Here is a 25,022-nt window from a genome sequence, read left to right as displayed (position 1 = left end):
GGTTCATAGCTCCTTGAAAGTGGAGTCACGGATAGATAGGATAGGGAAGAAGGCATTTGGTATGCTTTCCTTTATTGGTCGGAGTATTGAGTACAGGAGTTGGGAGGTCGTGTTGCGGCTGTACAGGATATTGGTTTGGCCACTTTTGGAATATTGCATGCAATTTTGGTCTCCTTCCTATAGGAAAGATGTTGTGAAACTTGAAAGGATTCAGAAAAGATTTACAAGAATGTTGCCAGAGTTGGAGGATTTGAGCTATAGGGAGAGGTTGAATAGGCTAGGACTGCTTTCCCTGGAGCATCAGAGGATGAGAGATGACCTTATCAAAGTTTATAAAATCATGAGGGGCATGGATAAGATGAATAGACAAAGTCTTTTCCCTGGGGTCAGGGAGTCCAGAACTAGAGGGCATAGGTTTAGGGTGAGAGGGGAAAGACATAAAAGAGACCTAAGGAGCAACGTTTTCACGCAAAGAGTGGTACGTTTCTAAGGTCATAAGACAAAGGAGAGGAAATAAGGCCATTCGGCCCATCGAGTCTACTCTGCTCCACCATTCAATCATGGCTGACAGGCATTTCAACGCCACTTACCCACACTCTCCTCATATCCCTTAATTTCTTGCGAGATTAAGAATTTATCAATCTCTGTCTTGAAGGCATTTAACATTCCAGCCTACACTGCGCTCCAGGGCAATGAATTCCACAGGCCCACCACTCTATGGCTTAAGAAATGTCTTCTCATTTCTGTTTTAAATTGACCCCCTCTAATTCTAAGGCTGCGCCCACAGGTCCTGGTATCCCCGCCTGACGAAACACATCCTCAGCATCCACTCTTTCTAAGCCATGCATTATCTTGTATGGAATGAGCTGCCAGAGGAAGTGGTGGAGGCTAGCATAATTGCAACATTTAAAAGGCATCTGGATGGGTATATGAATAGGAAGGGTTTGGAGGGATATGGGCCAGGTGCTGGCAGGTGAGACTAGATTGGGTTGGGATATCTGGTCGGCATGGACGAGTTAGACCGAAGGGTCTATTTCCATGCAATGCTGTTCTATGACTCTCTGACCTCCTAATCATGCAAACAGACCAGGCAGATGTCCCATCAGAAGTAGCAGCCAGCACTTAGCACATGTTAACCGACCCCCTGTCTCCCAGGACAGGAGCTCTTCAAACCTTTGTGTACTAGAGATAAAACAATGTAACACCATAGTAAGGGAATATTATGTAAGAACTGTGTATAAACATGCATTTGTAAGAACTGTATTTCGGGATTCTATTGCCACCTCGAACTTGTGCTGTGATTGCTCAATAAAAGAGGCTATTTTTGTCACTCACAGGGACAAATAGGTAATGAACTGCCCCACGGTTACTAACCTGGAGGACTAGTAACAGCAAAGACAATGAACCGGAGGAAGTAGCGAGTCATGAACACCCCCCACCCACTACTCCCTGACATGCCAAAATAGAAATACAAGGAACCTTGATTATCCGAATATCAGTAATCCAAATTTCGGATTATCAGAAGGAGATCTCAAGGTCCCAATAGAAACATTACATAAAAGAGGTGTTTCCAACACTGATCGTGTCTTTCGAATACAATGATTAAAAATGAAGTCGGCATACTGAAATGCTGCCGAGACCAGTCCTGGACATTGTTGGGAGCCCAGGCACCGTCTCCAAATGACTGGCATCACACTCTCTCTCCCCACACTTTCCCTGGAGTTCTACACAGGGGTGTACCCTAAATTCCCTTTCCCCAAACAGTCTTTCCAACATTGTTTTGTACAGGGGAAAGGTGGAACTTGTCAAAAAGTTGCAGTAAAAAGTGGTGTGCGTGGCTGCGTGCGCTATTTGGAATATACACACACACACGGTTGGGGGGAGTGGTGATGGTGGGGTGGGGAGGGGGGGGGGGGTCAGCAATGCTGCAGGTCCCTTGTGTGTGTGTGTCTGCTCAGAAACAAAACCTGAGAGAGAGAGAGGGGCAAAGCAGGCAGAGCGAGCAAAAAGGAAACTTCAGAAAACTCCAAGCCCCAGAGGAAAGGCATTGAATCAATTAACCAAATAATCAATTCTGCGAACAAATTAATGCCTGCCCATCCTGTTCAGATAATCTAGGTTCCTCAGTACTCAAATTTAGTCTCCTTGTTCACCCACGGCATGGAACAGCAAGCAGACTTAACGTCAGTCTTACTGCATTCAAAGGGTTATGCAGACACAAGCTTGGCTGCCCCACTCCAGCTGTATATGTAGATGCTTTCTTTTTATTCATTTGTGGGTCTTGGGTATTCCTGACTTGCCAGCACTGTTAGCCCATCCCTGTTTACCCTTGAGGTGGTGGTGGCGAGCTGCCTTCTTGAATCGCTGCAGTCCACTTGCTGTGGGTTGACCCACAATGTCATTAGGGAGGGAATTCCAAGATTTTGACCCAACGACTGTGAAGGAACGGTGGTATATTTCCAAGTCAGGGTGGTGAGTGGCTTGGAGGGAAACTTGCAGGTGGCGGTGTGTTCCCTTATACCTGCTGCCCTTGTCCTTCTAGATGGAAGTGGCTGTGGGTTTGGAAGGGGCTGTCTAAAGATCTTTGGTGAATTTCTGCAATCAATCTTGAGATAGTATACACGGCTGCTACTGAGCGCCAGTGGTGGAGGGATTAAATGTTTGTAAATGTGATGCCAATCAAAAAGGTTGCTTTATTCTGGATGGTCTAAAGCTTCTTGAGTGTTGTAGGAGTCTCATCCATCCAGGCAAGCGGAGAGCATTCCATCACACTCCTAATTTGTGCCTTGTAGATGGTGGGTAGACTTTGAGGTTTTAGGTGGTCAGTTGTTGGACGCAGTATCCCTAGCCTCTGACCTGCTCTTATAGCCACTTTGTTTATGTGGTGAGTCCAGTTGAGTTTCTGGTCAATGGTAACCCCAAAGATGCTGACAGTGGGGGATTCAGTGATGGTAATACTGTTGAATGTAAAGGGGCAGTGGTTAGTGTATCTTGGTGGTGATGGTTATTGTCTGGCATTTGTGTGTCTCCAATGTTACTTGCCACTTGTCAGCCAAAACCTGGATATTGTCCAGATCTTATTGCATTTGAGCACAACTGCTTCAGTATCTGAGGAGTCACAAATCGTGCTGAACACTCTGCAATCATCAGTGAACATCCCACTTCTGACCTTATGACATGGGAAGGTCATTGATGAAGCAGCTTAAAATTATTGGGCCTAGGACACTACCATGAGGGACGCCTGCAGAGATGTCCTGGAGCTGAGATGACTGACCCTCCACAACCACAATCAGCTTCCTTTGTGCCAGGTATGACTCTAACCAGCAGTGTTTGTCCCCTGATACCCACTGATTCCAGTTTTTCTCGGGCTCCTTAATGCCATACTCGGTCAAATGCAGCCTTGATGTCAAGGACGGTCACTCTCACCTCACCTCTGGAATTCAACTCTTTTGTCCATGCTTGAACCAAGGCTGTAATGAGATCAGGAACTGAGTGACCCTGGCAAAACCCAAATTGAGAGTCACTGAGCAGGCTGTTGCTAAGCAGATGCTGCTTGATACCACTGTTGATTGGGCAGTAATTGGCCAGATTGGATTTGTCCTGCTTTTTGTATACAGGATATACCTGAGTGACTTTCCACATTGTCAGGTAGATATCAGGTGAATTGGCCATGCTAAATTGCCCGTAGTGTTAGGTAGGGGTAAATGTAAGGGTATGGGTGGGTTGCGCTTTGGCGGGTCGGTGTGGACTTGTTGGGCCGAAGGGCCTGTTTCCACACTGTAAGTAATCTAATCTAATCTAATATCAGTGTTGTGACTGTACTGGAAGAGCATGGCTAGCGGGGTGGCAAGTTCTGGAGCACATGTCTTCAGTACTATTGCTGGAATGTTATCAGGGCCCATTTCATTTGCAGTATGCAGTGCCTCCAGTTGTTTCTTGATGTCACGTGGAGTGAATTGAATTCACTGGAGACTGGTATCTGTGATGCTGGGGACCACTGGAGGAGCCAGAGATGGATCATCCACTTGGCACTTCTGACTGAAGATTGTTGCAAATGCAAATGCCTGATCTTTTGCACGGATGTGCTGGGCTCCTCAATCACTGAGGATGGCGATATTTGTGGAGCCTCCTCCTCCAGTGAGTTGCTTAATTGCCCAACACCATTCACAACTAGATATGGAAGGACTGCAGAGCTCAGACCTGATCTATTGGTTGTGGGATTGCTTAGCACTCTCTATCACTTTCTATTTATTCCATTTGGTACACAAGTCGTCCTGTTTGGTAGCTTCACCAGGTTGACACCTCATTTTTAGGTATGCCTGATACTGCTCCTGACATGCTTTCCTGCACTCTCCATAGAACCAGGGTTGGTCACCTGGCTTGATGATAATGGTTGAGTGGGGGATATACCTGGCCATGAGGTTGCTGATCGTGCTCAACTACAGTTCTGCTGCTATTGATGGCCCACAGTGCCTCTTGGATGCCCAGTCTTAAGTTGTTAGATTGGTTCAAAGTCTGCCCCATTTAGAATGGTGATTGTGCCACACAACGCGATGGAGGTTATTCTCAATGTGAAGGCAGGACTTCGTCTCTACAAAGACAGTGCGGTGGTCACTTTTACCTAAACTGTCATGGACAGATGCTTCTGCAGCTGGCAGATTAGTCAAGTGTGTTTTTTCCTCTTCTAGGTTCCTTCACCACCTGCCACAGACCCAGTTTAGCAGTTGTATCCTTTAGGATCCAACTAGTTCAATCAGTAATGCTGCTGCTGAGCCACTCTTAGTGGTGGACATTGAAATCCCCCACCTAGAGTACATCTTGTGCCATTACCAACCTCAATGCCTCCTCCGCATTGGTCAACATGGAGGAGTACCGATTCATCAGCCAAACGACAATAGTACGTGGTAACCAGTAAGAGGTTTCCTTGTCCGTGTTTAACCTGAAGCCATGAGGCTTCATGGCGTCCACAGTCAATGTCAAGGACTTACAGGGCAACTCCTTCCCGACTGTATCCCACTGTGCCACCACCTCTGCTGGGTCTGTCCTGCCAGTGGGACAGGACATATCTAGGGATGGTAATGGTGGTGTCTGAGTTGTTATCTGTAAGGTATGACGTCATAAGAATGACTATGTCACACTGTTGTTTCATTAGTCTGAGACATCTCTCCCAATTTCGGCACTAGCCCCCAGATGTTGGGGAGGAGGACTTTGCATGGTCGACAGGGCTTTTTATGTTTTTGCCCTTATCTTTTCTGGTTCAGATGCCAGGTGGTCTGTCTGGTTTCATTTCTTTGTTATAACTTTCGAGCGATTGATACAACTGAGTGGGCTGCTAGGCCATTTCAGAGGGCAGTTGAGTCTCAACCACATTGCACTGGCTCCAGAGTCACATGTAGGCTAGACCAGGTCACTAGGTCCAGAAAAGCTATCCTACATTTAGGAGGAGATTAACTACATGCTGCAGCACCAATTGTGCTCACCCAAGCCAAACAGCTCCTCAATGCTCTGCATGCAAAGGTAATACAGTGATCAAAGCTGAATCATACCTTAGGGACCTCAGAGACAACATTCCATGCAGACGGTAATGAGTGCATAGATTAAGGCATCAGAAGTGGTAGTGGAGGCTGGTACAATTTCAACATTTAAAAGGCATCTGGATGGGTACATGAACAGGAAGGGTTCAAAGGAATACGGAATACTGGCAAATGGAACTAAATTGATTTAGGATATCTGGTCGGCATGGATAAGTGGGACCAATAGGTCTGCTTCCTTGCTGCACATCTCAATGATACCATGATAGCCCAGCTGAAAAATTAGATTGATAGGGTAGGTAAAGCATCCTACACTGCCAAGATCAATTTACTCAAAGTAAGATTGGCAGGTTCCCTTGACTATCCGCACAAAGGAAATCTCTGCCTTCATAACTCTAAAGAGTTATACCAGTGGCAAGTCAGGCCATTTGGACTCCAAAATGCCACAACCACATTTTAAAGGCTAATGAACCAGATAGCAACATATTTATCTTACTGCAAAGACAACATCCTTGTGCACAGTGAAATGCGAGAAACACACTTAGAGCAATTGAAAGTCCTCTTTCAGAAAATACAGTCAGCTGACCTAGTAGTCAATCTCATAAAGAATGGATTTTTTAAGTCCCAAGTGATCTACTTTGACAAGATGAATGGGCCAAAGATCAAGAACAAAGAAAATTTACAGCCCAGGAACAGGCCCTTCTGCCCTCCAAGCTTGAGCCAATACAAGTGTACTGTCTAAACCTGGCGGTCAATTCCTAAGCTTCTATATCCCTCTGCTCCCCACCTACTCCTGCCTCTGTCCAGACGCATCTTAAATGAATCTACCGTGCCTACCTCTACCACCTCTGCTGGCAATGCGTTCCAAACATCCACCACCCACTGTGTGAAGTACTTGGCGGGTGTATCCCCCTTACACTTTCCACCTCTCACCTTGAAAGAGTGACCTCTCATTTTGAATCCTTCACCCTGGGAAAAAACTTGTCTCTATCCACCCTGTCTATACCTTTCATGATTTTGTAAACCTTAATCAGGTTTCCTCTCGATCTCCTTTTTTCTAACGAAAATATTGTTCAACGCTGCAAAGGTACAAGCAGCAGCTCAGTTTCCCATTTGCACAAAATGGGAGAGTGTATTTATTCTTTATATATTTCATTCTTTTTCATATTTTGTAATGAGGTGAGGATGAATTTCACATTTGCCCTGTAGGTGGAGTATCATAATAACAAAGTAGAACCAAAATACTATGGACAATTTTTAAACTTTTAATTCCAAAAGTGGTGCTTCTGAAATAAGGGCAGTCAAAAAGTGACTGACATTATTTCTGCGCTTTCTGGGAAAATCCGATGTAGGACACATGGAATGTAGCACTAGTAAAATGTTAGGAAAATTTTAAACAGAGGGGGAGGCATGAAAGAAAGAGGTAGCAAGGGGGCGGAGTATCTCCTCACCTCTTAGTAAGCCACCTCTTATAAATACTTTTGAATTATGACCTTCAAAAAAATGGGTTAAAACCCAACATCAACCCTGGTGTGTAGAGGAAGAGATTACTGGTTAACTGAGGAACCCACATGTACTAATCCAGGTTCAAGTAAGAGTGTGCTGTAAAGATCCCAGAGTCAAACAACAACCCACCAGTCACCCGTGCAATAGTGTAGAATGACTCTCTCGCTCTGAGTGCTAGAAGCCAGCTCACTAACAAACCAGTGAAAAGGAAACAAGACAGAAGTATCAACCTCACAGAGTGCTGCCAGTCAACCACTGTCAAAAGAAAATAGGACAAAACAATTTCAATCAACTGAAAAGCCAAAGACCATTCGGCCCATCGAGTTCACTCCACCATTTAATAATGGCTGATGAGAATTTCAACTCCACTTACCCACACTCTCCCCATAGCCCTTAATTCCTTGCGAGATCAAGAATATATCAATCTCTACCTTGAAGAAATTTAACGTGCCGGCCTCCAATGCGCTCCATGGCAATGAATTCCACAGGCCCACCACTCTCTGGCTGAAGAAATGTCTCCTTATTTCCTTTCTAAATTGACGCCCTCTAATTCTAAGGCTGTGCCCATGGGTCCTAGTCCCCCCGCCTAACGGAAACAAATTCCCAGCATCCACTTTTTCTAAGCTGAAAATGTGTTGCTGGAAAAGCGCAGCAGGTCAGGCAGCATCCAAAGAATAGGAAATTCGACGTTTCGGGCATAAGCCCTTCATCAGGAATTATGCCCGAAACGTCGAATTTCCTGTTCCTTGGATGCTGCCTGACCTGCTGCGTTTTTCCAGCAACACATTTTCAGATCTGATACTCCAGCATCTGCAGACCTCACTTTCTCCTCCACTTTTTCTAAGCCATGTATTATCTTGTAAGTTTCTATTAGATCTCCCCTCAACTTTCTAAACTCTAATGAATACAGTCCCAGAATCCTCAGCCGTTCATCATACGTTAGGTTTACCATTCCAGGGATCATCCGTGTGAATCTCTGCTGGACATGCTCCAGTGCCAGTATGTCCTTTCTGAGGTGTGGAGCCCAAAAGTGGACACAGTATTCTAAATGGGGCCTAACTAGAGCTTAATAAAGTCTCAGAAGCACATTGCTGCTTTTATATGCCAACCCTCAAGATAACTGACAAAATTACATTTACTTTCTTAACCACGGACTCAACCTGCAAATCAACCTTTAGAGAATCCTGGACTAGCATTCCCAGATCCCTTTGTACTTGGGCTTTTTGAATTTTCTCACTGTTTAAAAAATAGTCCATGCCTGTATTCTTTTTTCCAAAGTCCATTTGCTCACATTGAATTTCATCAGCCATTTCCTGGACCACTCTCCTAAACTGTCTAAATCTTCCTACAGCCTCCCCATCTCCTCAGTACTACCTGCCTGTCCAGCTAATTTTGTATCATTGGTGAACTTCATCAGAAGCTCCCAGTCGCTTCATCCCGATCATTAATATATAAAGTGAACAGCTGCGGCCCCAACACTGAACCCTGCGGGACCCCACATGTCACCAGCTGCCATTCCGAAAAAAACCTTGTATCCCAACTCTCTGCCTTCTGTCAGACAGCCAATTCTCAATTCATCCCAGTAGCTCACCTCGAACATCATGGGCCTTCACCTTACTCAGCAGCCTCCCGTGAGGCACCTTATCAAAGGCCTTTTGGAAGTCTAGATAGGTAACATCCACTGGGTTTCCCTGGTCTAACCTCTTCAAAGAATTCCAACAGGTTTGTTAGGCATGACCTTCCCTTACTAAATCCATGCTGAGTTGTTCTAATCTGACCCTATACTTTCAAGAATTTAGAAATCTCATCCTTAACGATGGATTCTGGAACTTTACCTACAACTGAGATTAGGCTAATTGGCCTATAATTTTCCATCTTTTGTCTTGATCCTTATTTGAACAAGGGGGTTACAACAGTGATTTTCCAATCATCTGGGACTTTCCCTGACTCCAGTGACTTTTGAAAGATCACAAACAACGCCTCCACTATTTCCACAGCCACCTCCCTCAGAACTGTAGGATGTAGCTCATCGGGGCCAGGAGACTTATCAATCTTTAGACCTTTCAGCTTTTCGAGCACTTTCTCTTGTGTAATGGCTACCATACTCAACTCTGCCCCCTGACTCTCCTGAATTATTGGGATCTTACTCACGTCTTCCATTGTGAAGACTGACACAAAGTACTTAAGTTCTTCAGCTATTTCCTTATCTCTCATCATTAGCCTTCCTGCATCAATTTGGAGCGGCCCAACTTCTGCTTTTGCCTGTCGTTTGTTTCTTATGCATTGAAAGAAACTTTTCTGTCATTTCTAATATTACCAGGTAGCTTACCTTTATATTTGATCCTCTCCTTCCATATTGTTATCCTCTCCTTCTTTGTTATCCTCTGTTTTTGTAGTCTTCCCAATCTTCTGATTTTCCCAGTGCTCTTGCCCACTTTATCGGCTCTCTCTTTTTCCTTGATACATTTCCTGACTTCTTTTGTCAGCCATGGCTGTCTAATTCCTCCCCCACCCAGATAATCTTTCTTTTCTTTGGGAAGAACCTCTGTGCTGTGTCCTCAAGTATACCCAGAAACTCCTGCCATTGTTGCCCTACTGTCTTCCCCACTAGGCTCTGCTTCCCATCGATTTTCATCAGTTCATCTCTTATGTCCCTGTAATTACTGTAACGTCATTACATCCAATTTTGCCTTCTCTCTTTCAAACAGCAGACTGAACTCTACTATATTATGATCGCTGCCTCCTAAGTGTTTCCTTATTTTAAGATCTTTTATAAAGTTGGGCTCATTACATAGCACTAAGTGCAGAATAGTCTGCTCTCTTGTGGACTCCATCAGAAGCTGTTCCAAAACACCATCCTGTAAGCATTCCACGAATTCCCTTTCTTTGCATCCACTGGCAACATTATTCACCTAGTCCATTTGCATATTGATGTCCCCCATGATCACCGTGACCTTGCCTTTCTGACATGCCCTGTTTCCTGTACATCTTACGCCCCTGGTCCTGACCATTGCTGGGAAGTCTGTACATAACTCCCATTATGGGTTTTTTGCCATTGTGGCTCCTCAACTCCACCCACACAGACTCCACATCAGCTGACCCTATGTCATTCAGTGCCAAAGATTTAATTTCATTCTTAACTAACAAGGCAACTCCACCCCTTCTGCCCACCTCCCTGTCTTTTCAATAAGTTGCGAATCCTTGGATTTTAACTGCCAGTCCTGAACCCCCTGCAACCACTCTCTGTGTGATCATTCATTATGATTTGTGCCATTAATTCATCTACTTTGTTACAAATACTGCGAGCATTCAGGTAAGGTGCCTTAATGCTAATTGTCTTATCCTCATGATTTCCAACATCTCTAGAAATATGTCCTAAGTTATAGAACATAGAACAATACAGCACAGAACAGGCTCTTCGGCCCACGATGTTGTGCCAAACATTTGTCCTAGCTTAAGCACCTATCCATGTACCTATCCAATTGCCGCTTAAAGGTCACCAATAATTCTGACTCTGCCACTCCCACAGGCAGCGTATTCCATGCCCCCACCACTCTCTGGGTAAAGAACCTACCCCTGACATTCCCCCTATACCTTCCAACCTTCACCTTAAATTTAAGTCCCCTTGTAACACTCTGTTGTACCTGGGTAAAAAGTCTCTGACTGTCTACTCTGCTTCGTTCCTAGTCTGCCTTGAACTAAAACCCTGCACACATGCTAACCTGCTGCTTAACTTTCTACTTGACTCCATTCTCCCTGTTGCTTTCCCTTTCCCTTCCCCCCGCGACTCATGTTTAACGTCCTAGTGACCACCCTACACTTTTCGCCAGAAATGTGGGCGGCACGGTGGTTAGCACTGCTGCCTCACAGCGCCAGAGACCCGGGTTCAATTCCCGCCTCAGGCGACTGACTGTGTGGAGTTTGCACATTCTCCCCCTTGTCTGCGTGGGTTTCCTCCGGGTGCTCCGGTTTCCTCCCACAGTCCAAAAATGTGCGGGTTAAGTGAATTGGCCATGCTAAATTGCCGATAGTGTTAGGTGAAAGGGTAAGTGTAGGGGTATGGGTGGGTTGCGCTTTGGCGGTTCGGTGTGGACTTGTTGGGCCGAAGGACCTGTTTCCACACTGTAGGTAATCTAATCTAATACTGGTTCCAGATTGGTTCCGGTGGAGACCACCCATCGGTACAGATCGCCCCAGTTCCAAAACTGATGCCAATGTCCCATGAAATAGAATCCCTGCTTCCCATACCAATCTCTTAGCCAGGTGTTTACTTCCCTAATTTTCTTATCCCTATGCTAATTAGCACGTGGGTAGTAATCCACAGATTATGACTCTCGAGGACCTGTTCTTCAATTTCCTTCCTAGTGCTTGATGCTCCCCAAACAGGTCCTCCTTCCTAGCCTTGCCTATGTTGTTAGTGCCAACATGGAGCACAACAACTGGATCTTCTTCCTCCCACTCCAATATCCTTTCAAGCCAGTCATAGATGTCTTGCACCCTGGCACCGGGCAGGCAACATGCCATCGGGACTCCCGATCCAGCTGGCTCATCCTGTCCACAGCTCTTTTTCTCATCCACTCAGGGAGCAAAAATCTCATACCTGTTGGAAAAGGTCTAGGGTTGAGGCTCCTCCACTCCTGAACTCAATCCCCCTACCTGCCTCACTTACAGTCACACCTTGTTGTTCCTGATCACTAACTGAATTTGAATTACTTAATCTACCTGGTGTGACTGCCTCCTGAAACAAAGCGTCCAGGTAACTCTTCCCCCTCCCAGATGTGCCGCAGTGTTTGAAGCTCAGATTCCAGATCATCAATTCTGATCCGGAGTTCTACGAGCAATCAACACTTGCTGCAGATGTGGTTACTGCTGTTCACAATGGGATCAGCCAGCTCCCACATCATACAGCTCAGCACATCATTGTCCAACCGTCTCTACTTATTTAATTAATTTATACAAATTTGAGTTAAATAAAGATTCCTAAGTCTTCAAGTATTAACAATCCATTATCTACTCTACATAAACAATTCAAAGAGACTGATACATATATTTTTAAATTCTTTTTCATCTTATCATTGATTTCTTAGATTAGATTACTTACAGTGTGGAAACAGGCCCTTCGGCCCAACAAGTCCACACCGACCCGCTGAAGCGCAACCCACCCAGACCCATTCCCCTGCATTTACCCCTTCACCTAACTACGGGCAATTTAGCATGGCCAATTCACCTAACCTGCACATTTTTGGACTGTGGGAGGAAACCGGAGCACCCGGAGGAAACCCACGCAGACACGGGGAGAATGTGCAAACTCCACGCTGTCAGTCGCCTGAGGCCGCCCTCAAGGAATGTGAGTGTAAAAGCAAAATAACACTAACATTACGAAAAGTTCCATTGCTAAGACAAAAGCAGAATTATAAATTAACTATGTATTCAATAAATGCCTCCAAAATTCAGCATGAAATTTGCATGTTCTTTCCTTTGTTAGAACCATATGTAAACAAACTCAATATTCCAGTTAGTTAATCAGAAGGGAGATATAGCTGCCTGAAACCTGGTAGATTGAAAGTATTCCTAATCTGTCTGTGTTTTGGAATTTATTTCATTTTACATATAGTAAACATTAAATTCACTTTTTTGTTAACTTAAGAAAGCCTGGTTAAAAAGGCAAACTCATTTGGTCAGGGTGAAAGGCACCCACGAGGAAGGAATTATTTTCAAACTGTTGTGACGAGGAGACAAAGGGAACTGCAGATGCTGAAGTAATCAGAGTTGAAGAAGCATGGCACTGGAAAAGGCACAGATCAGGCAGCATCTGAGGAATGAGAAAGTTGACGGTTCAGGCAGGACCTGAAGAAGGGTCCTGCCCAAAATGTAAACTCTCTTGCTCCTTGGATGCTACCTGACCTGCTGCACCTTTTCCAGCGCCACGCTTCATCAAAATTGTTGCGACTAACCAAGGGGCCAGGTGAAAAATGAAGGGGAGCTAGTTGTTCACTCCTAATGTGGGAGGATAGTGATTTGGGGTATCTGAATAACTTGGGAGATCTTGCCTGGGGTCTAATCACAACAGTTACGTTAAATACACATTTTCCACCATAACCAAATACTCACTCACCAAACCAGTGCAGGCACCGATACAAAATACCAGGATCCATTTAATCACCTCGCATCTTCTCACTTTCTGTCAAAATTAAAGAAAAAGCTATCACAGCAGTCAAAGCAAACCCAGCAAGATTACAAGCAGAGGAGTTGGGTAATGTAGTTTATGATGAAAAGGAGGCCTTATTGTTTAATTTTAGTTCAGAAGAAAGAAACTAACCTACAAACCACTCAGCAAATCAGTTAATCTCTGTGGAAGGAGAAATGGTTAAGGCTTTGCATATGCATTAAAGATTTTGTTACTGAGATATTAATATGTCTATTCTCTCCATGGATGCTGTTTAATCTGTTTACAACATTGCATGTTTTTTTGCTTTGGTTAATTCAGTTTGGTAATATTTGTTTCAAATACATTACCAAAGAGGTGATTTCAAGAAGTGCATGTTAATGTAAAATGTGTGGAAATCTCTAACTCTCTCCACCAAATGCTGTTAAGTGTGTTTATGGGGGGGTATTGGGGTATGGATTTCAATTTCAAAACAGATCAATAAATTTTTGTAAGACAAATGCATTAAGGGTTAAAGGGCAAGAAATGGAATCAAGATACAATTCAGCAATAACTGAACTAAATGACAGAGAAGACTTGCGTGGCAAAGGGCAGAATATCTACAACTATTCCTTTAGCAAAGTCAACTGCACACTCCTTGGGAAATTAGATGCTTATACATACACCCAGATATTCCAAATCCAAGTCCCAAAATTTTGCTAAACTATCAGTCTAATATCAAGTTTTTTTTAAAAAAAGGACGAAGCTCCCAAATTTAATGCTTCAATAAAGGCATTAGAAAGGCATAAAAGACGAGATCATTCTGAAAATTAATCATAATATTGTGAAATATAATTTGATTTGTTTTTAAAGTTTATTCATTTTAAACTATAAATTTCAATGAAAGAGAAAATGGTAAATCATATTTTCATCGATTTGAAGAGAAAAGGTACACTGCCACCTGGATACAATTACCTGGCGCAGAAAAAATCATATCAAGTAGAGCTTTTACCAATCTCAGGACGTCCTAAAGCATTTCTTAGCCAATGAAGAATTTCTGCAGTTCTATACTGTAATGGACAGAAAAGCAGTACGAATTTTCAGTCTACAAGATCCCCAAACAGCAATAAAGTAAGTTACCAAATAATTGTTATTTAATGGAATTGTTTTAGAGGTAAAGATTAACTTGGGTAAACGAGAGCTCCCTTGCTCTTCTCTGAATAGTAAGATGAGATCATCTGGTCACTTCAAATACCAGAAAGGAAAAACACTTCCAAAGTTGATACAGAAGTGTCAGCACAGATTCTTTGCTTAAGTTTCTAGAATTGGGCGCAAAAATAAATTGATACTGTATCATTTCCATTCTACATGGGAGCACAGGAATTCATGACAAGAGAATAATGATAGATGTGATTGGGTGATGAGAGGATGGCAGAGGCTGCCTAACAGAAAACTGTCCGAATTGTTTTGTTACTTACTGAAACTGATTGCAAATTCAAAATATTAAGCATGTACAAATTTCATGGAAATTCCGAAAGCGTGCACTCAGGACCTAACAGATGATCACCCACCAGAAGCAGCAGTCAAGAGATCAGAGAGTGCTTCAATATTCCCACTCCCACATTGTTGTTAGAGACTCCACAAAGTTATGCATTATTCAATTAGATGTGACTGGAGTTTTGTGTGATGCAATTAATAAAACTATGAAAAACAAAATTAGCCTGAGAAAAGTATACATGTTCTACTGTTCAATGATTAACCATTAGATTCAAACTTTATTTTTCTTTTAAAAATATCTTTAGAAAAACTCAGAAGTTTATTTTTCCAGAATAGTGGCAATAACAGAAATGTTGTTAAGAAATAGCCAGGATTGGGCCTTTAATTGTCAAAGATGCAAAGTACTCAAAAAATAAGGATAATGAAAAGAGGGAGGTGGTGGCAGTATGCTTCGGGAAAGCATTGCAATGTTGAAAATTAATAATTTCCTTGAAGTGACAAGAATAGAATAACTGTGCCAATTATTGGATTCATTAAGGGTGGACATGCGAACAGATCTTTATTATACTTCATATAGGTATTTACAAAGAGAGAATTGGCTAAACATCAGTAAAATCAGATGGGGTAAAAAATTTATTTTAGATTAGATGACTTACAGTGTGGAAACAGGCCCTTCGGCCCAACAAGTCCACACCGACCCGCTGAAGCGCACCCACCCAGACCCATTCCCCTACACCTAACACTACAGACAATTTAGCTTGGCCAATTCACCTAACTTGCACATTTTTGGACTGTGGGAGGAAACTGGAGCACCCGGAGGAAACCCATGCAGACACGGGGAGAATGTGCAAACTCCACACAGTCAGTCCCTGAGGCGGGAATTGAACCTGGGTCTCTGGCAGCAATGCTAACCACTGTGCCACCGTACTGCCCATTGTCAGAATGCACATGCCCAAGACTGGATAAGTTGTCTGATCCACTGTATAGCATCCAGGTTGTGAAAGAAGGTGAAATAGCGAAAGGGCTTGCTATTATTTTCCTTTGATATAGGGAAGGTACCAGAGTCTTGCAAAGTGACAAACTTGCCACTCATTTTCAAACAGAATCTGAGCACATTCCTAATAATTACAGGCCAGTCAGTTTAACATCTGTGGTGGGGAGGGTTTCAGAAAAATTAATCAGAAAAAAAAAATTCAACAGGCACTTAGATAGCTTTAAGTAAAGAAAACCAAATAGGAGAAAGTAAATCATGATTCACTGAACTGAATGTCTCTTTAATGCAGTACCAACAAAGTTGATGGGAATGCCTTGATTTGTCTATATGGAATCTGACAAGAAAGAATTTGATAAAGGCACAAAAAAAATTAGTTATCAAAATTGACTCTCCTGTTTCTCAGCAGGAGTGTCAAATTGTATTAAAACACTGACAATGGGATAGTAAATGCCATAGTAAAAATGTGCCCTTAAAACTGTAAAATTGCAGATAATGGTACACTCCCTGGATCAGTGTTAAGACCTCTGCATTTCAATATAAAGTCATTGCATATTGAAATTGAGCAAAATTTCAATATTTGCCAAATGATAGTGTTACATAGATTGGCTTGCACAATAGGCAGACAGATGTCCGATAAGATTTAATACAGGTAGGTGCAAGATTATGTATTTTCACAGAACAAAAGGCTATATGATATATTCTAAAGACTTTGAGAGGTAGGGACACCTAATTGCTAGTGTGCAGACATCCTTGAAGGTGACAAGACAGATTGAGAAATTAATTAGTAAAGCGTATGGCACTTTGATCTTCATGAATAGAGGTAATGAATACAAAAGCAGGGAAACAGTGCTGAACCTTTTTTAAGTTGTGGTTAGGTCTCAACTGGTGTACTGCTTCCAGCTTTGATCACGTGTTGACGACATGAAAGCTGCTGAGATGTGCAGAGGAGATTAGGCAAAATGGCTTCAGAGTTAAGGAAATCTACCTATAAGGTTTTATTGGATAAGCTGAGGTTATTTTCCTTAGAGCAAAGGAAGTTGAAAGAAGGAAACTGACAAATGGTCATAGAAATTTCTCAACAAACCTTGTTATCCAGCGTTTCCAGTACCTCCAGATATGGCTCATTGATACATTTATCATAATCCAAACTCTGTCAAGAGGAAACAAACCATAAGATACACCAGAAAATGAAAAGTACTCATTTAGAGATACAGAACAAAGTGTGAATCCACATTGATTTTGTTGTCATTTCACTTAAATCATAGAATTTGCCGTGAGGATTTCATCTTGAGCACAGCCTACGAACAGTGTGCCAGGTTCAGTATTGATTAAAGTCAGAGTCAAAACACTGGCATACAACATAATGATCAGCATTTTACATAATATAAAAACAGTAATTTATTTAGTAATGGATTAAGCTTGGGATTCAGGTCATTTATAAATCTGTTTTCAACTAAACTGTGAAACTGCTACATGTGCTCATTCCCAGGGTATTTGTTTTTCTGGATGCATACGACCCACTGAGCTTCAAGAACACTCCAAAAGGTAGTAAAAGTAAATCGTATTGCAGTTGGTCTGGACTCACGTAAAGGCTAGCCAGTAAAGAATGGACAGTTTCTCTCCCTTAAAGTAGTTAGTGAACCTGGAGTTTTATGACAATTGTTAATTTCATAACCATGATCACTGATGCTCAATTTCTACTCCAAATTAATTTAACCAAAGTTATATTCTCCAGGTGGCTTATCATAACTACTTATGATATATATTACTTACCTGGGTGAAAGATCCAAATGTCTGGTAGCTAAACTTTCAGATGACAAGTAAGGAAAGTAAGTTGTGAAGAGAAGATAGAGTCTCTAAGGAATATTTATAGGTTACAGAGGTGGGAAAAATGTGATAAATGGAATATCATATTAGGAAAAATGTGAACTTGCCAATTTCAGGATAAAACAGAAAAGCTTAAAACTATACAAGTGGAGACTGATTACACAATTTGGTGGCACAGAGCGATCTGGTTTCACAAAAAGTAGCATTTATAGGCACAGCAAGCAATTAGGAAGATGAGCGAATGCTGATGTTTACTGCAACACTGTTTTACTGCAGCTATGAAGAGCCTTCGTATCAGCACATCTTGAGTTTTATATACAGCTTTGGTCTCCGCATTTGAAAAGGGATAAAACTGCATTAGAAGCAGTTCAGAGCAGGTTTACTGAACTCATTCCAGGAAAGATGGGCTTATCTGATGAAGGAAGATTGAACAGGTTGGGCATGTACACATTAGAGTTCAGATGAGAGGTAATCCTGTTGAAGTTTAAGATCCTGCAGGAATTACAGAAGGGATGTTGGAAGGTTGCTTCCTCCTCTTAGATGAGAACAAGGGGAGAAAGTGAGGACTGCAGATCAGAGTCAAAGAGCGTGGTGCTGGAATTCCTTATGAAGGGCTTATGCACAAAATGTTAATTCTCCTGTTCCTTGGATGCTGCCTGACCGGCTCTGCTTTTCCAGTACCACACTCTTCGACTGAGAACAAGGGAACACAGTTTAAGATAAAAAGATCTCCTTTTAAGACTGAGATGAGGAAAATGTTTTTTTCAAAGGGTCATTTGTCTTTGCAATATGCTACTTCCAGGTTATGTTGCTGCAGATTATAAAAGCATAATTTACGATGATTCACTTTTGCTGTTCTTCTGAAATCATGTTGTAACCTGATGCCTGTGTGACTGTTAGACAGTTTACAGCTATGAGAAAGCTTGCCTTCAAAATCTGCTGCAACACTAGTCTCGTACAACATACTTTTCAATACTAGGGCAATTAGGGGTTTGGAGCTGAAAATGTGTTGCTGGAAAAGCGCAGCAGGTCAAGCAGCATCCAAGGAACAGGAAATTCAACGTTTCGGGCATAAGCCCTTCATCAGGAACTGATGCCCGAAACGTCGAATTTCCTGTTCCTTGGATTCTGCCTGACCTGCTGCGCTTTTCCAGCAACCCATTTTCAGCTCCAATTAGGGGTTTGTAACAAATGTTGATTTCAGAGATGTTCATATTCTGTGATCAAAAGAAATGGAAATGCATAGATTTAAGGAGAAGCTCCTTCACATTCAGCTTGCTATATTACACATCAGCAGATTTAAGAAGGGGCAATTAATCAATTTGAGGCAACATGTCCCAGAACATATCCCCTGGGTCCGACATAGGACCAATGCACGCTGGAAAGAACCACTGTTGAACAAAGAGGGAGATGCTGCTAATTTGCATGTTATTAAACCAAAACATCACTTATGTGGCCTAACACTTTCTCAAAAATCTCTTAAACAGCGTTGTATTACAAGCCTGAATGAAGAAGTCATCAGTATGCTTGAGCTTCCAACTGGTGAAGGTGTAGGCTGAAAAACTCAAAAATAAGCAAGAGAAGGAAGTGAATGACAATAAAGGGCGTCTAACCAGTTTAGCTTCCTCTCAACCAACATATCCAATGTTCAGGTGCTGCATATAGGAATGAATAAAGGTTTATTTTGCACACTTGCTTTGTCATTTACATACCTCATAATCTTTCCTTGGCAAAATTTCATCCTCTTCCTCATGTGTCTCCCCTAGAATAGTCTGTTATGAATGAAAGATTTTGCATTTATTCTGTTCAGTTTGACAATCAAGAACCACTTTGCTATCTCTTCTCCCTGAGTCTAACATAAAGCAATAACTCTAGTAATGGCAATTAGAGAAATAAATGCTTTTAGAGACGTTGAACATCTAACATAATAGACTGTACTTCCCCTTCCCACCATTACAGCCCTTGCAAACACAGCTTTCGTATGATGCTTGTGGGGAGGGTGTGTCAACTGAAATTTTACTACCAAAGATTAACAGATTTCTGTTGAGTAAGGGTTTCAAAGGATATGGGGGGAAATGGAGTTAAAATATAGATCAGCCATGACCCAGTTGAGCAAACTCGAGGAGCTGATCGATAATGACAAATACTTATGAGTGAATGGATTCGCACCTCCTCCCCTAAAGTGACACTAACATCAACAGCAATGTATCTTTCCCTTGTTATCAGAATTATTACAACATTAGATTAGATTACTTAGTGTGGAAACAGGCCCTTCAGCCCAACAAGTCCACACCAACCCCCGAAGCATGACCCACCCATACCCCTACATTTACCCCTTCACCTAACACTACGGGCAATTCACCTGACATGCACATTTGTTTTGGACTGTGGGAGGAAACCAGAGGAAACCCATGCAGACACGGGGAGAATGTGCAAACTCCACAAAGTCAGTCGCCTGAGGCGGGAATTGAACCCGGGTCTCTGGCACTGTGAGGCAGCAATGCTAACCACTGTGCCAACGTGCTGCCCAATTGTTCTGGATATAGGTTTGCTCACTGAGCTAGAAGGTTCGTTTTCAGATGTTTTGTCACCATACTATATAACATCAGTGAGCCTCCAGATGAAGCAGTGGTGGCATGGTCCACTTTCTATTTATGTTTTGGTTTCCTTGGGTTGGTGATGTCATTTCCTGTGGTGCCATCATTTCCTCAGGGGGTGGTAAATGGGATCCAAGTCAATGTGTTTGTTAATAGAGTTCCGGTTAGCATGCCATGCATGAGTTTGTTTGGCTTGTCCTAGGATGGATGTATTGTGCCAGTCGAAGTGGTGTCCTTCCTCACCTGTATGTCAGGATACTAGTAACAGTGGGTCATGACATTTTGTGGATAGTTGACGTTCATGTATCCTGGTGTCTCGTTTTCTGTCTGTTTGTCCAATGTAGTGTTTGTTACAGTTCTTGCAAGGTACTTTGTAAATGACATTAGTTTTGCTTATTGTCTGTATAGGATCTTTCAAGTACATTAGCTGTACTTTAGTGCATTGGTGGGTTTGTGGGCTACCATGATGCCAAGAGGTCTGAATAGTCTGGCAGTCATTTCCGAAAGGTCTTTGACGTAGGGGTAGAGACACGCACGAGAATTCCGAGAAGCATGGCATTCCAACCGGAACTCTCTCAACAAACACATTGACTTGGATCCCATTTACCATCCCCTGAAAAAAAAACAGTAAATGGCATCACCAACCCAAGGAAACCTAAACACACAAATAGAAAGTGGGCCATTCCACCAGTGCTTCATCTGGAGGCTCACTGATGTTACCCAGTATGATGACGAAAGGTCAGGAAATGAACCTTCCAGCTCAGCCAGCAAACCTACATCCAGAACCTCAACAAATCTTCTCAAAACTCAATTACATCATCATATCTGTGGTCAAATTATAGTCAGCCATGAAAAAATACAAAGTTTTCACCATATCTTCATCAATCTGGGCACTAACTGAAATACTGCAATTTCACGATCAATCAGCTGCAGGCCGTACAGCACTGTCTAACCAAGGATTGAAACCTTCTAAACCCTTGATTCCCACCCCAACATTTAGAACTATTAAAATACTGATTTGTTACCCTTCTGCAATAAACCCATTCCATCTCTGAGCCCAAGAATTTTCTGTTATTGAGCTCACACTGGACTGCATTCCCCATTACCCTCTTCACTCAGGTCCATGAAGAGTTACTGAACGTGACATCATTGCCTTTTGTACCTAATCATCCGATTCCTTTAGTGTCCAAAATTCATCAATTTCAGTCTTCAATATAAATATTGACTGAGCAAACAGTTTTCAGTTGAGGATTCCAACCTGCAGAATCCTGGATGAAGAATTACTCAGCTTAGTTCGAAATGGTTACTTTCTTGCCCAGAGATGACGACCATCAGTTCTAGATTCACCAAAGGAAACATCTTCATAGTATCGAGCCTGTCAAATCCCCCAAAACTATTGTCTTTCAATATAAACATCTTTCATTCTTCAAAAGACCAGAGAATATAGGCTATTCAATCTCCTCTCATAGGACTTCATTTTCCCACAAACCAATATGGTAAACCTTAATTGCACAATCTATTTGGTAGGTATATCTTGCCTTAATAAATGCAGTCAAACGTCTTAAACTGCCACATAATTCCCGAAAGACTTCCTCATAATTCTCCACCCACCTTATTGAAAAAATTTACTTCCTCATAGATTAATTGAATGCAAGATTTCTTAAACATATCTGAATATCAATGATTAGTCTTTGGCTTTTAAAAAATATTGTGCTTTTAAATTCTTCCTACCAAAGTAAATAACCTCATGTCATACCCCACCTTCTCGCATGATCACTTAACAGTCTGTATTCCTTTAAAATACAGCTGGTCATTGAATTCAGAGGAAGAAATCAACCAAGGTTGATCCCGATTGAAAAATACGTGTGTCTAAATACAGAGAACTGAAGACAATGCCCCAGTGATGCTCCCCACGAATAGACAACAATCAAACAATGGTCGATGTTGAGTGAAGAAACAGGTGCTATGGAAATGAATATATTATGTAAAGAACGAGGGGAGTGGGGAAAGCAGTGGGCCAAGATTAGAGACTGTTCTGGGGCGGAGAGGAAGAGGGGGTAGTAGTGAGGGAGTGGGCAGTGTCCCAGGAGTGAGGCGACAAGGTGATGATCCTGGAGCAGGGAAGAGGGACGGAACCGAGCCCACGGAGACCCGGTGGTGAACTCAGGAAAGCTTGCAGCTAGCACCCCTTCCCCGCTCACCAGCTCCTCCGGGCTGCGGCCCTCTCTTTCCCCGCAGCAGCAACACCGCAGCCGTCGGCCGCTCGCCATCGCTACCCCCACGTGACTTGCGACCACCACCCCCGCCCGTTACGTGCGCCGGGCCTGCCAGTCACTGGGGGGGGCGTGGCCGAACGACACAGGCGAGGTCCCGACTCTCGCGCGCCGGGAATGAAAGAGGGCAGTGCTTGCTGACACCCGCAACTATGAACAACTACGCATGTGCGCTAATTCCAATGTACGCATGCGCTTCCATTCCAGACACATCGTTATATATTTACGTGTGACGTCATCTATAAATACCGCGCATGCGTGTTGAAGTGTGCACACTTTTGAAATTGGGTTGAGTGGTGGTTGACCATCCTTTGACTTGATGGTCTGAACCTTAACCTTCACCTTCACTTTTTTTAAAGGCTGATCGTACGGCTCAGTTATTACATTCAATGCAGTACAAGTCCATGCTATCTTACATGTCCAATTCTGAACTGACGGCTCGTGCAGGCATCACTAACAGTGAATCGTGAAGCATTTAAGGAAGATAATAGCAGACATCGGGAAGCAGGCGTGTGAGAGATGATGTTTCATCCAGACAAGTGTAAAGTATTCTATTTTGCGGGGAGGAATGAAGAAGGGTTGCATACATTTAAACTATACAGTTTCAGAGTGTAAGAAATAGTGATAACTCGAGATGGATGTTCATACGTCTTTGAAGGTGAAAGGACAAATAGAAAAAGTTATTTAAAAATGTATATGGCTGTATAAAATAAAGGCAAACAATACAAGAACAAAGACGTTTTGCTCAAACTTTATAATTAATGTTTAGATCTCAGCTGGGGCATTTGTGATCATTTATAAGGAAACTAACCATTTGTTGCAGGAGGATATCAATGTACGTTAGCTGGACACAGCAATAACAGGTAGAATTCAACCTTGAAATGTGAGGAAATGCACTTGACGAGGGATATCAAGGGAAGGTATTATACTATGAATGGCAGGTTCTTGGCATAACAGGAATATTTGTGTGTATATCCACAAATCCCTGGAGGTAGTGGAAGAAGGTAGACAACACAGGTAAGAAGGCATATGGGTAACTTACCTTTATTCGCTGAGGGATAGAATACAAAAACGAGGTTATGCTAGAACTGTATTAAATGCTGGTAGGCCACAACTGAAGCACTACATGCAGTTCTGATCACCGCATTATTAAGGAGGTCATGATTACACTAGAGAAAGCATAGAGGAGCTTTATCAGGATGCTGCCTGCTGTAGAGCTATGAGGAAAGATTGGATAAACTGAGGCAGTTCTTGGATCACCAAAGATTTACAGGGTACTTAATGGAGGTGTATGAGACTTACGGGCTTACATAAGATAGATAGAAAGGCACATTTTCCATTAGGAGACAGGTCAGTAACCAGGGAGCACAGATTTAGGGTAAAAGAAAGGAGCTAAAAGAGGAGAGTTGAGAATTTTTTTCCATCCAGAGGGTGGTGGGAGTCTTGAAGAGTGCACTGGCTGAAAGTGTGGTTAAGTCAAAAACTCTCAAAAATGCTGGGTTTTTTTCGGCATTCAGAAATAGATGGTGACATCTTGAAAAATGTCCATGATACAGAGGAAGAAATGCTGGATGTCTTGAAACTCATAAAAGTGGATAATTCCCCACGTCCTGATCAGGTGTACCCTAGAACTCTGTGGGAAGCTAAGGAAGTGATTGCTGGGCCCCTTGCTGAGGTATTTGTATCATCAATAGTCACAGGTGAGGTGCCAGAAGACTGGAAGTTGGCTAACGTGGTACCATTATTTAAGAAAGGTGGTAAGGACAAGCCAAGGAACAATAGACCGGTGAGCCTGACGTTGGTGGTGGGCAAGTTGTTGGAGAGAATCCTGAGGGACAGGATTTACACACTTGGAAAGGCAAGGACTGATTAGGGAGAGTCAACATAGTGTTGTGCTTGGAAAACCATGTCTCACAAACTTGATTGAGCTTTTGAAAAAGTAACAAAGAGTATTGATGAGGGCAGAGTGGTAGATATGATCTACATGACTTCAGTAAGGTGTTCAACAAGGTGCCCCATGGGAAATTGGCTAGCAAGGTTAGATCTCATGAAATACAATGAGAATTAGCCATTTGGATATAGAACTGGCTCAAAGGTAGAAGACAGAGGGTGGCGGTGGAGGGTTGTTTTTCAGACTGGAGGCCTGTGACCAGTGGAGAGCCACAAAGATCAGTGCTGGGTCCACTACGTTTTGTCATTTATATAAATGGTTTGGATATGAACATAGGAGGTATAGTTAGTAAGTTTGCAGATGACACCAAAATTGGAGGTGTAGTGGAAAGCAAAGAAGGTTACCTCAGATTACAACAGGACTTTGATCAGATGGGCCAATGGGCTGAGCAGTGGCAGATGGAGTTTAATTAGGATAAATGCAAGGTGCTGCATTTTGGGAAAGCAAGTCTTTGCACGACTTATATACTTAATGCTAAGGTCCTAGGGAGTGTTGCTGAGCAAAGAGATCTTGGAGTACAGGTTTATAGCTCCTTGAAAGTGGAATCACAGGTAGGTAGTGAAGAGGCGTTTGGTATGCTGTCCTTTATTGGTCAGGGCATTGAGTACAGGAGTTGGGAGATCATGTTGTAGCTGTACAGGACGTTGGTTAGGCCATTGTTGTAATGTTGTGTGCATTTCTGGTCTCCTTCCTATCGGAAG

At 42.7% G+C, this 25,022-nt stretch overlaps 1 protein-coding gene across 1 annotated transcript in view; it reads right to left on the bottom strand.

Annotated features, from left to right (window-relative positions):
- Nucleotides 1-22,504, bottom strand: part of clcn6 (chloride channel 6) — an 87,920-nt gene extending 65,416 nt beyond the window's left edge. The window contains exons 1-4 of the mRNA XM_060852003.1: nucleotides 22,299-22,504; nucleotides 19,213-19,272; nucleotides 16,758-16,823; nucleotides 13,153-13,218 (exon numbers count right to left, since the gene is read on the bottom strand). Coding sequence (XP_060707986.1) covers nucleotides 13,153-13,218; nucleotides 16,758-16,823; nucleotides 19,213-19,272; nucleotides 22,299-22,367 — 261 coding nt within the window. The 5' untranslated portion in view covers nucleotides 22,368-22,504. The remainder of the gene's footprint in view (nucleotides 1-13,152; nucleotides 13,219-16,757; nucleotides 16,824-19,212; nucleotides 19,273-22,298) is intronic.
- Between the last annotated feature and the right edge of the window lie 2,518 nt (nucleotides 22,505-25,022).

The sequence above is a fragment of the Hemiscyllium ocellatum genome, chromosome 37, assembly GCF_020745735.1.
Source record: "Hemiscyllium ocellatum isolate sHemOce1 chromosome 37, sHemOce1.pat.X.cur, whole genome shotgun sequence".
In the NCBI taxonomy this organism is placed as follows: Eukaryota; Metazoa; Chordata; class Chondrichthyes; order Orectolobiformes; family Hemiscylliidae; genus Hemiscyllium; species Hemiscyllium ocellatum.
Note: the sequence above shows the minus strand (reverse complement) of the source record. Positions and strands in the feature narration are given on the sequence as shown.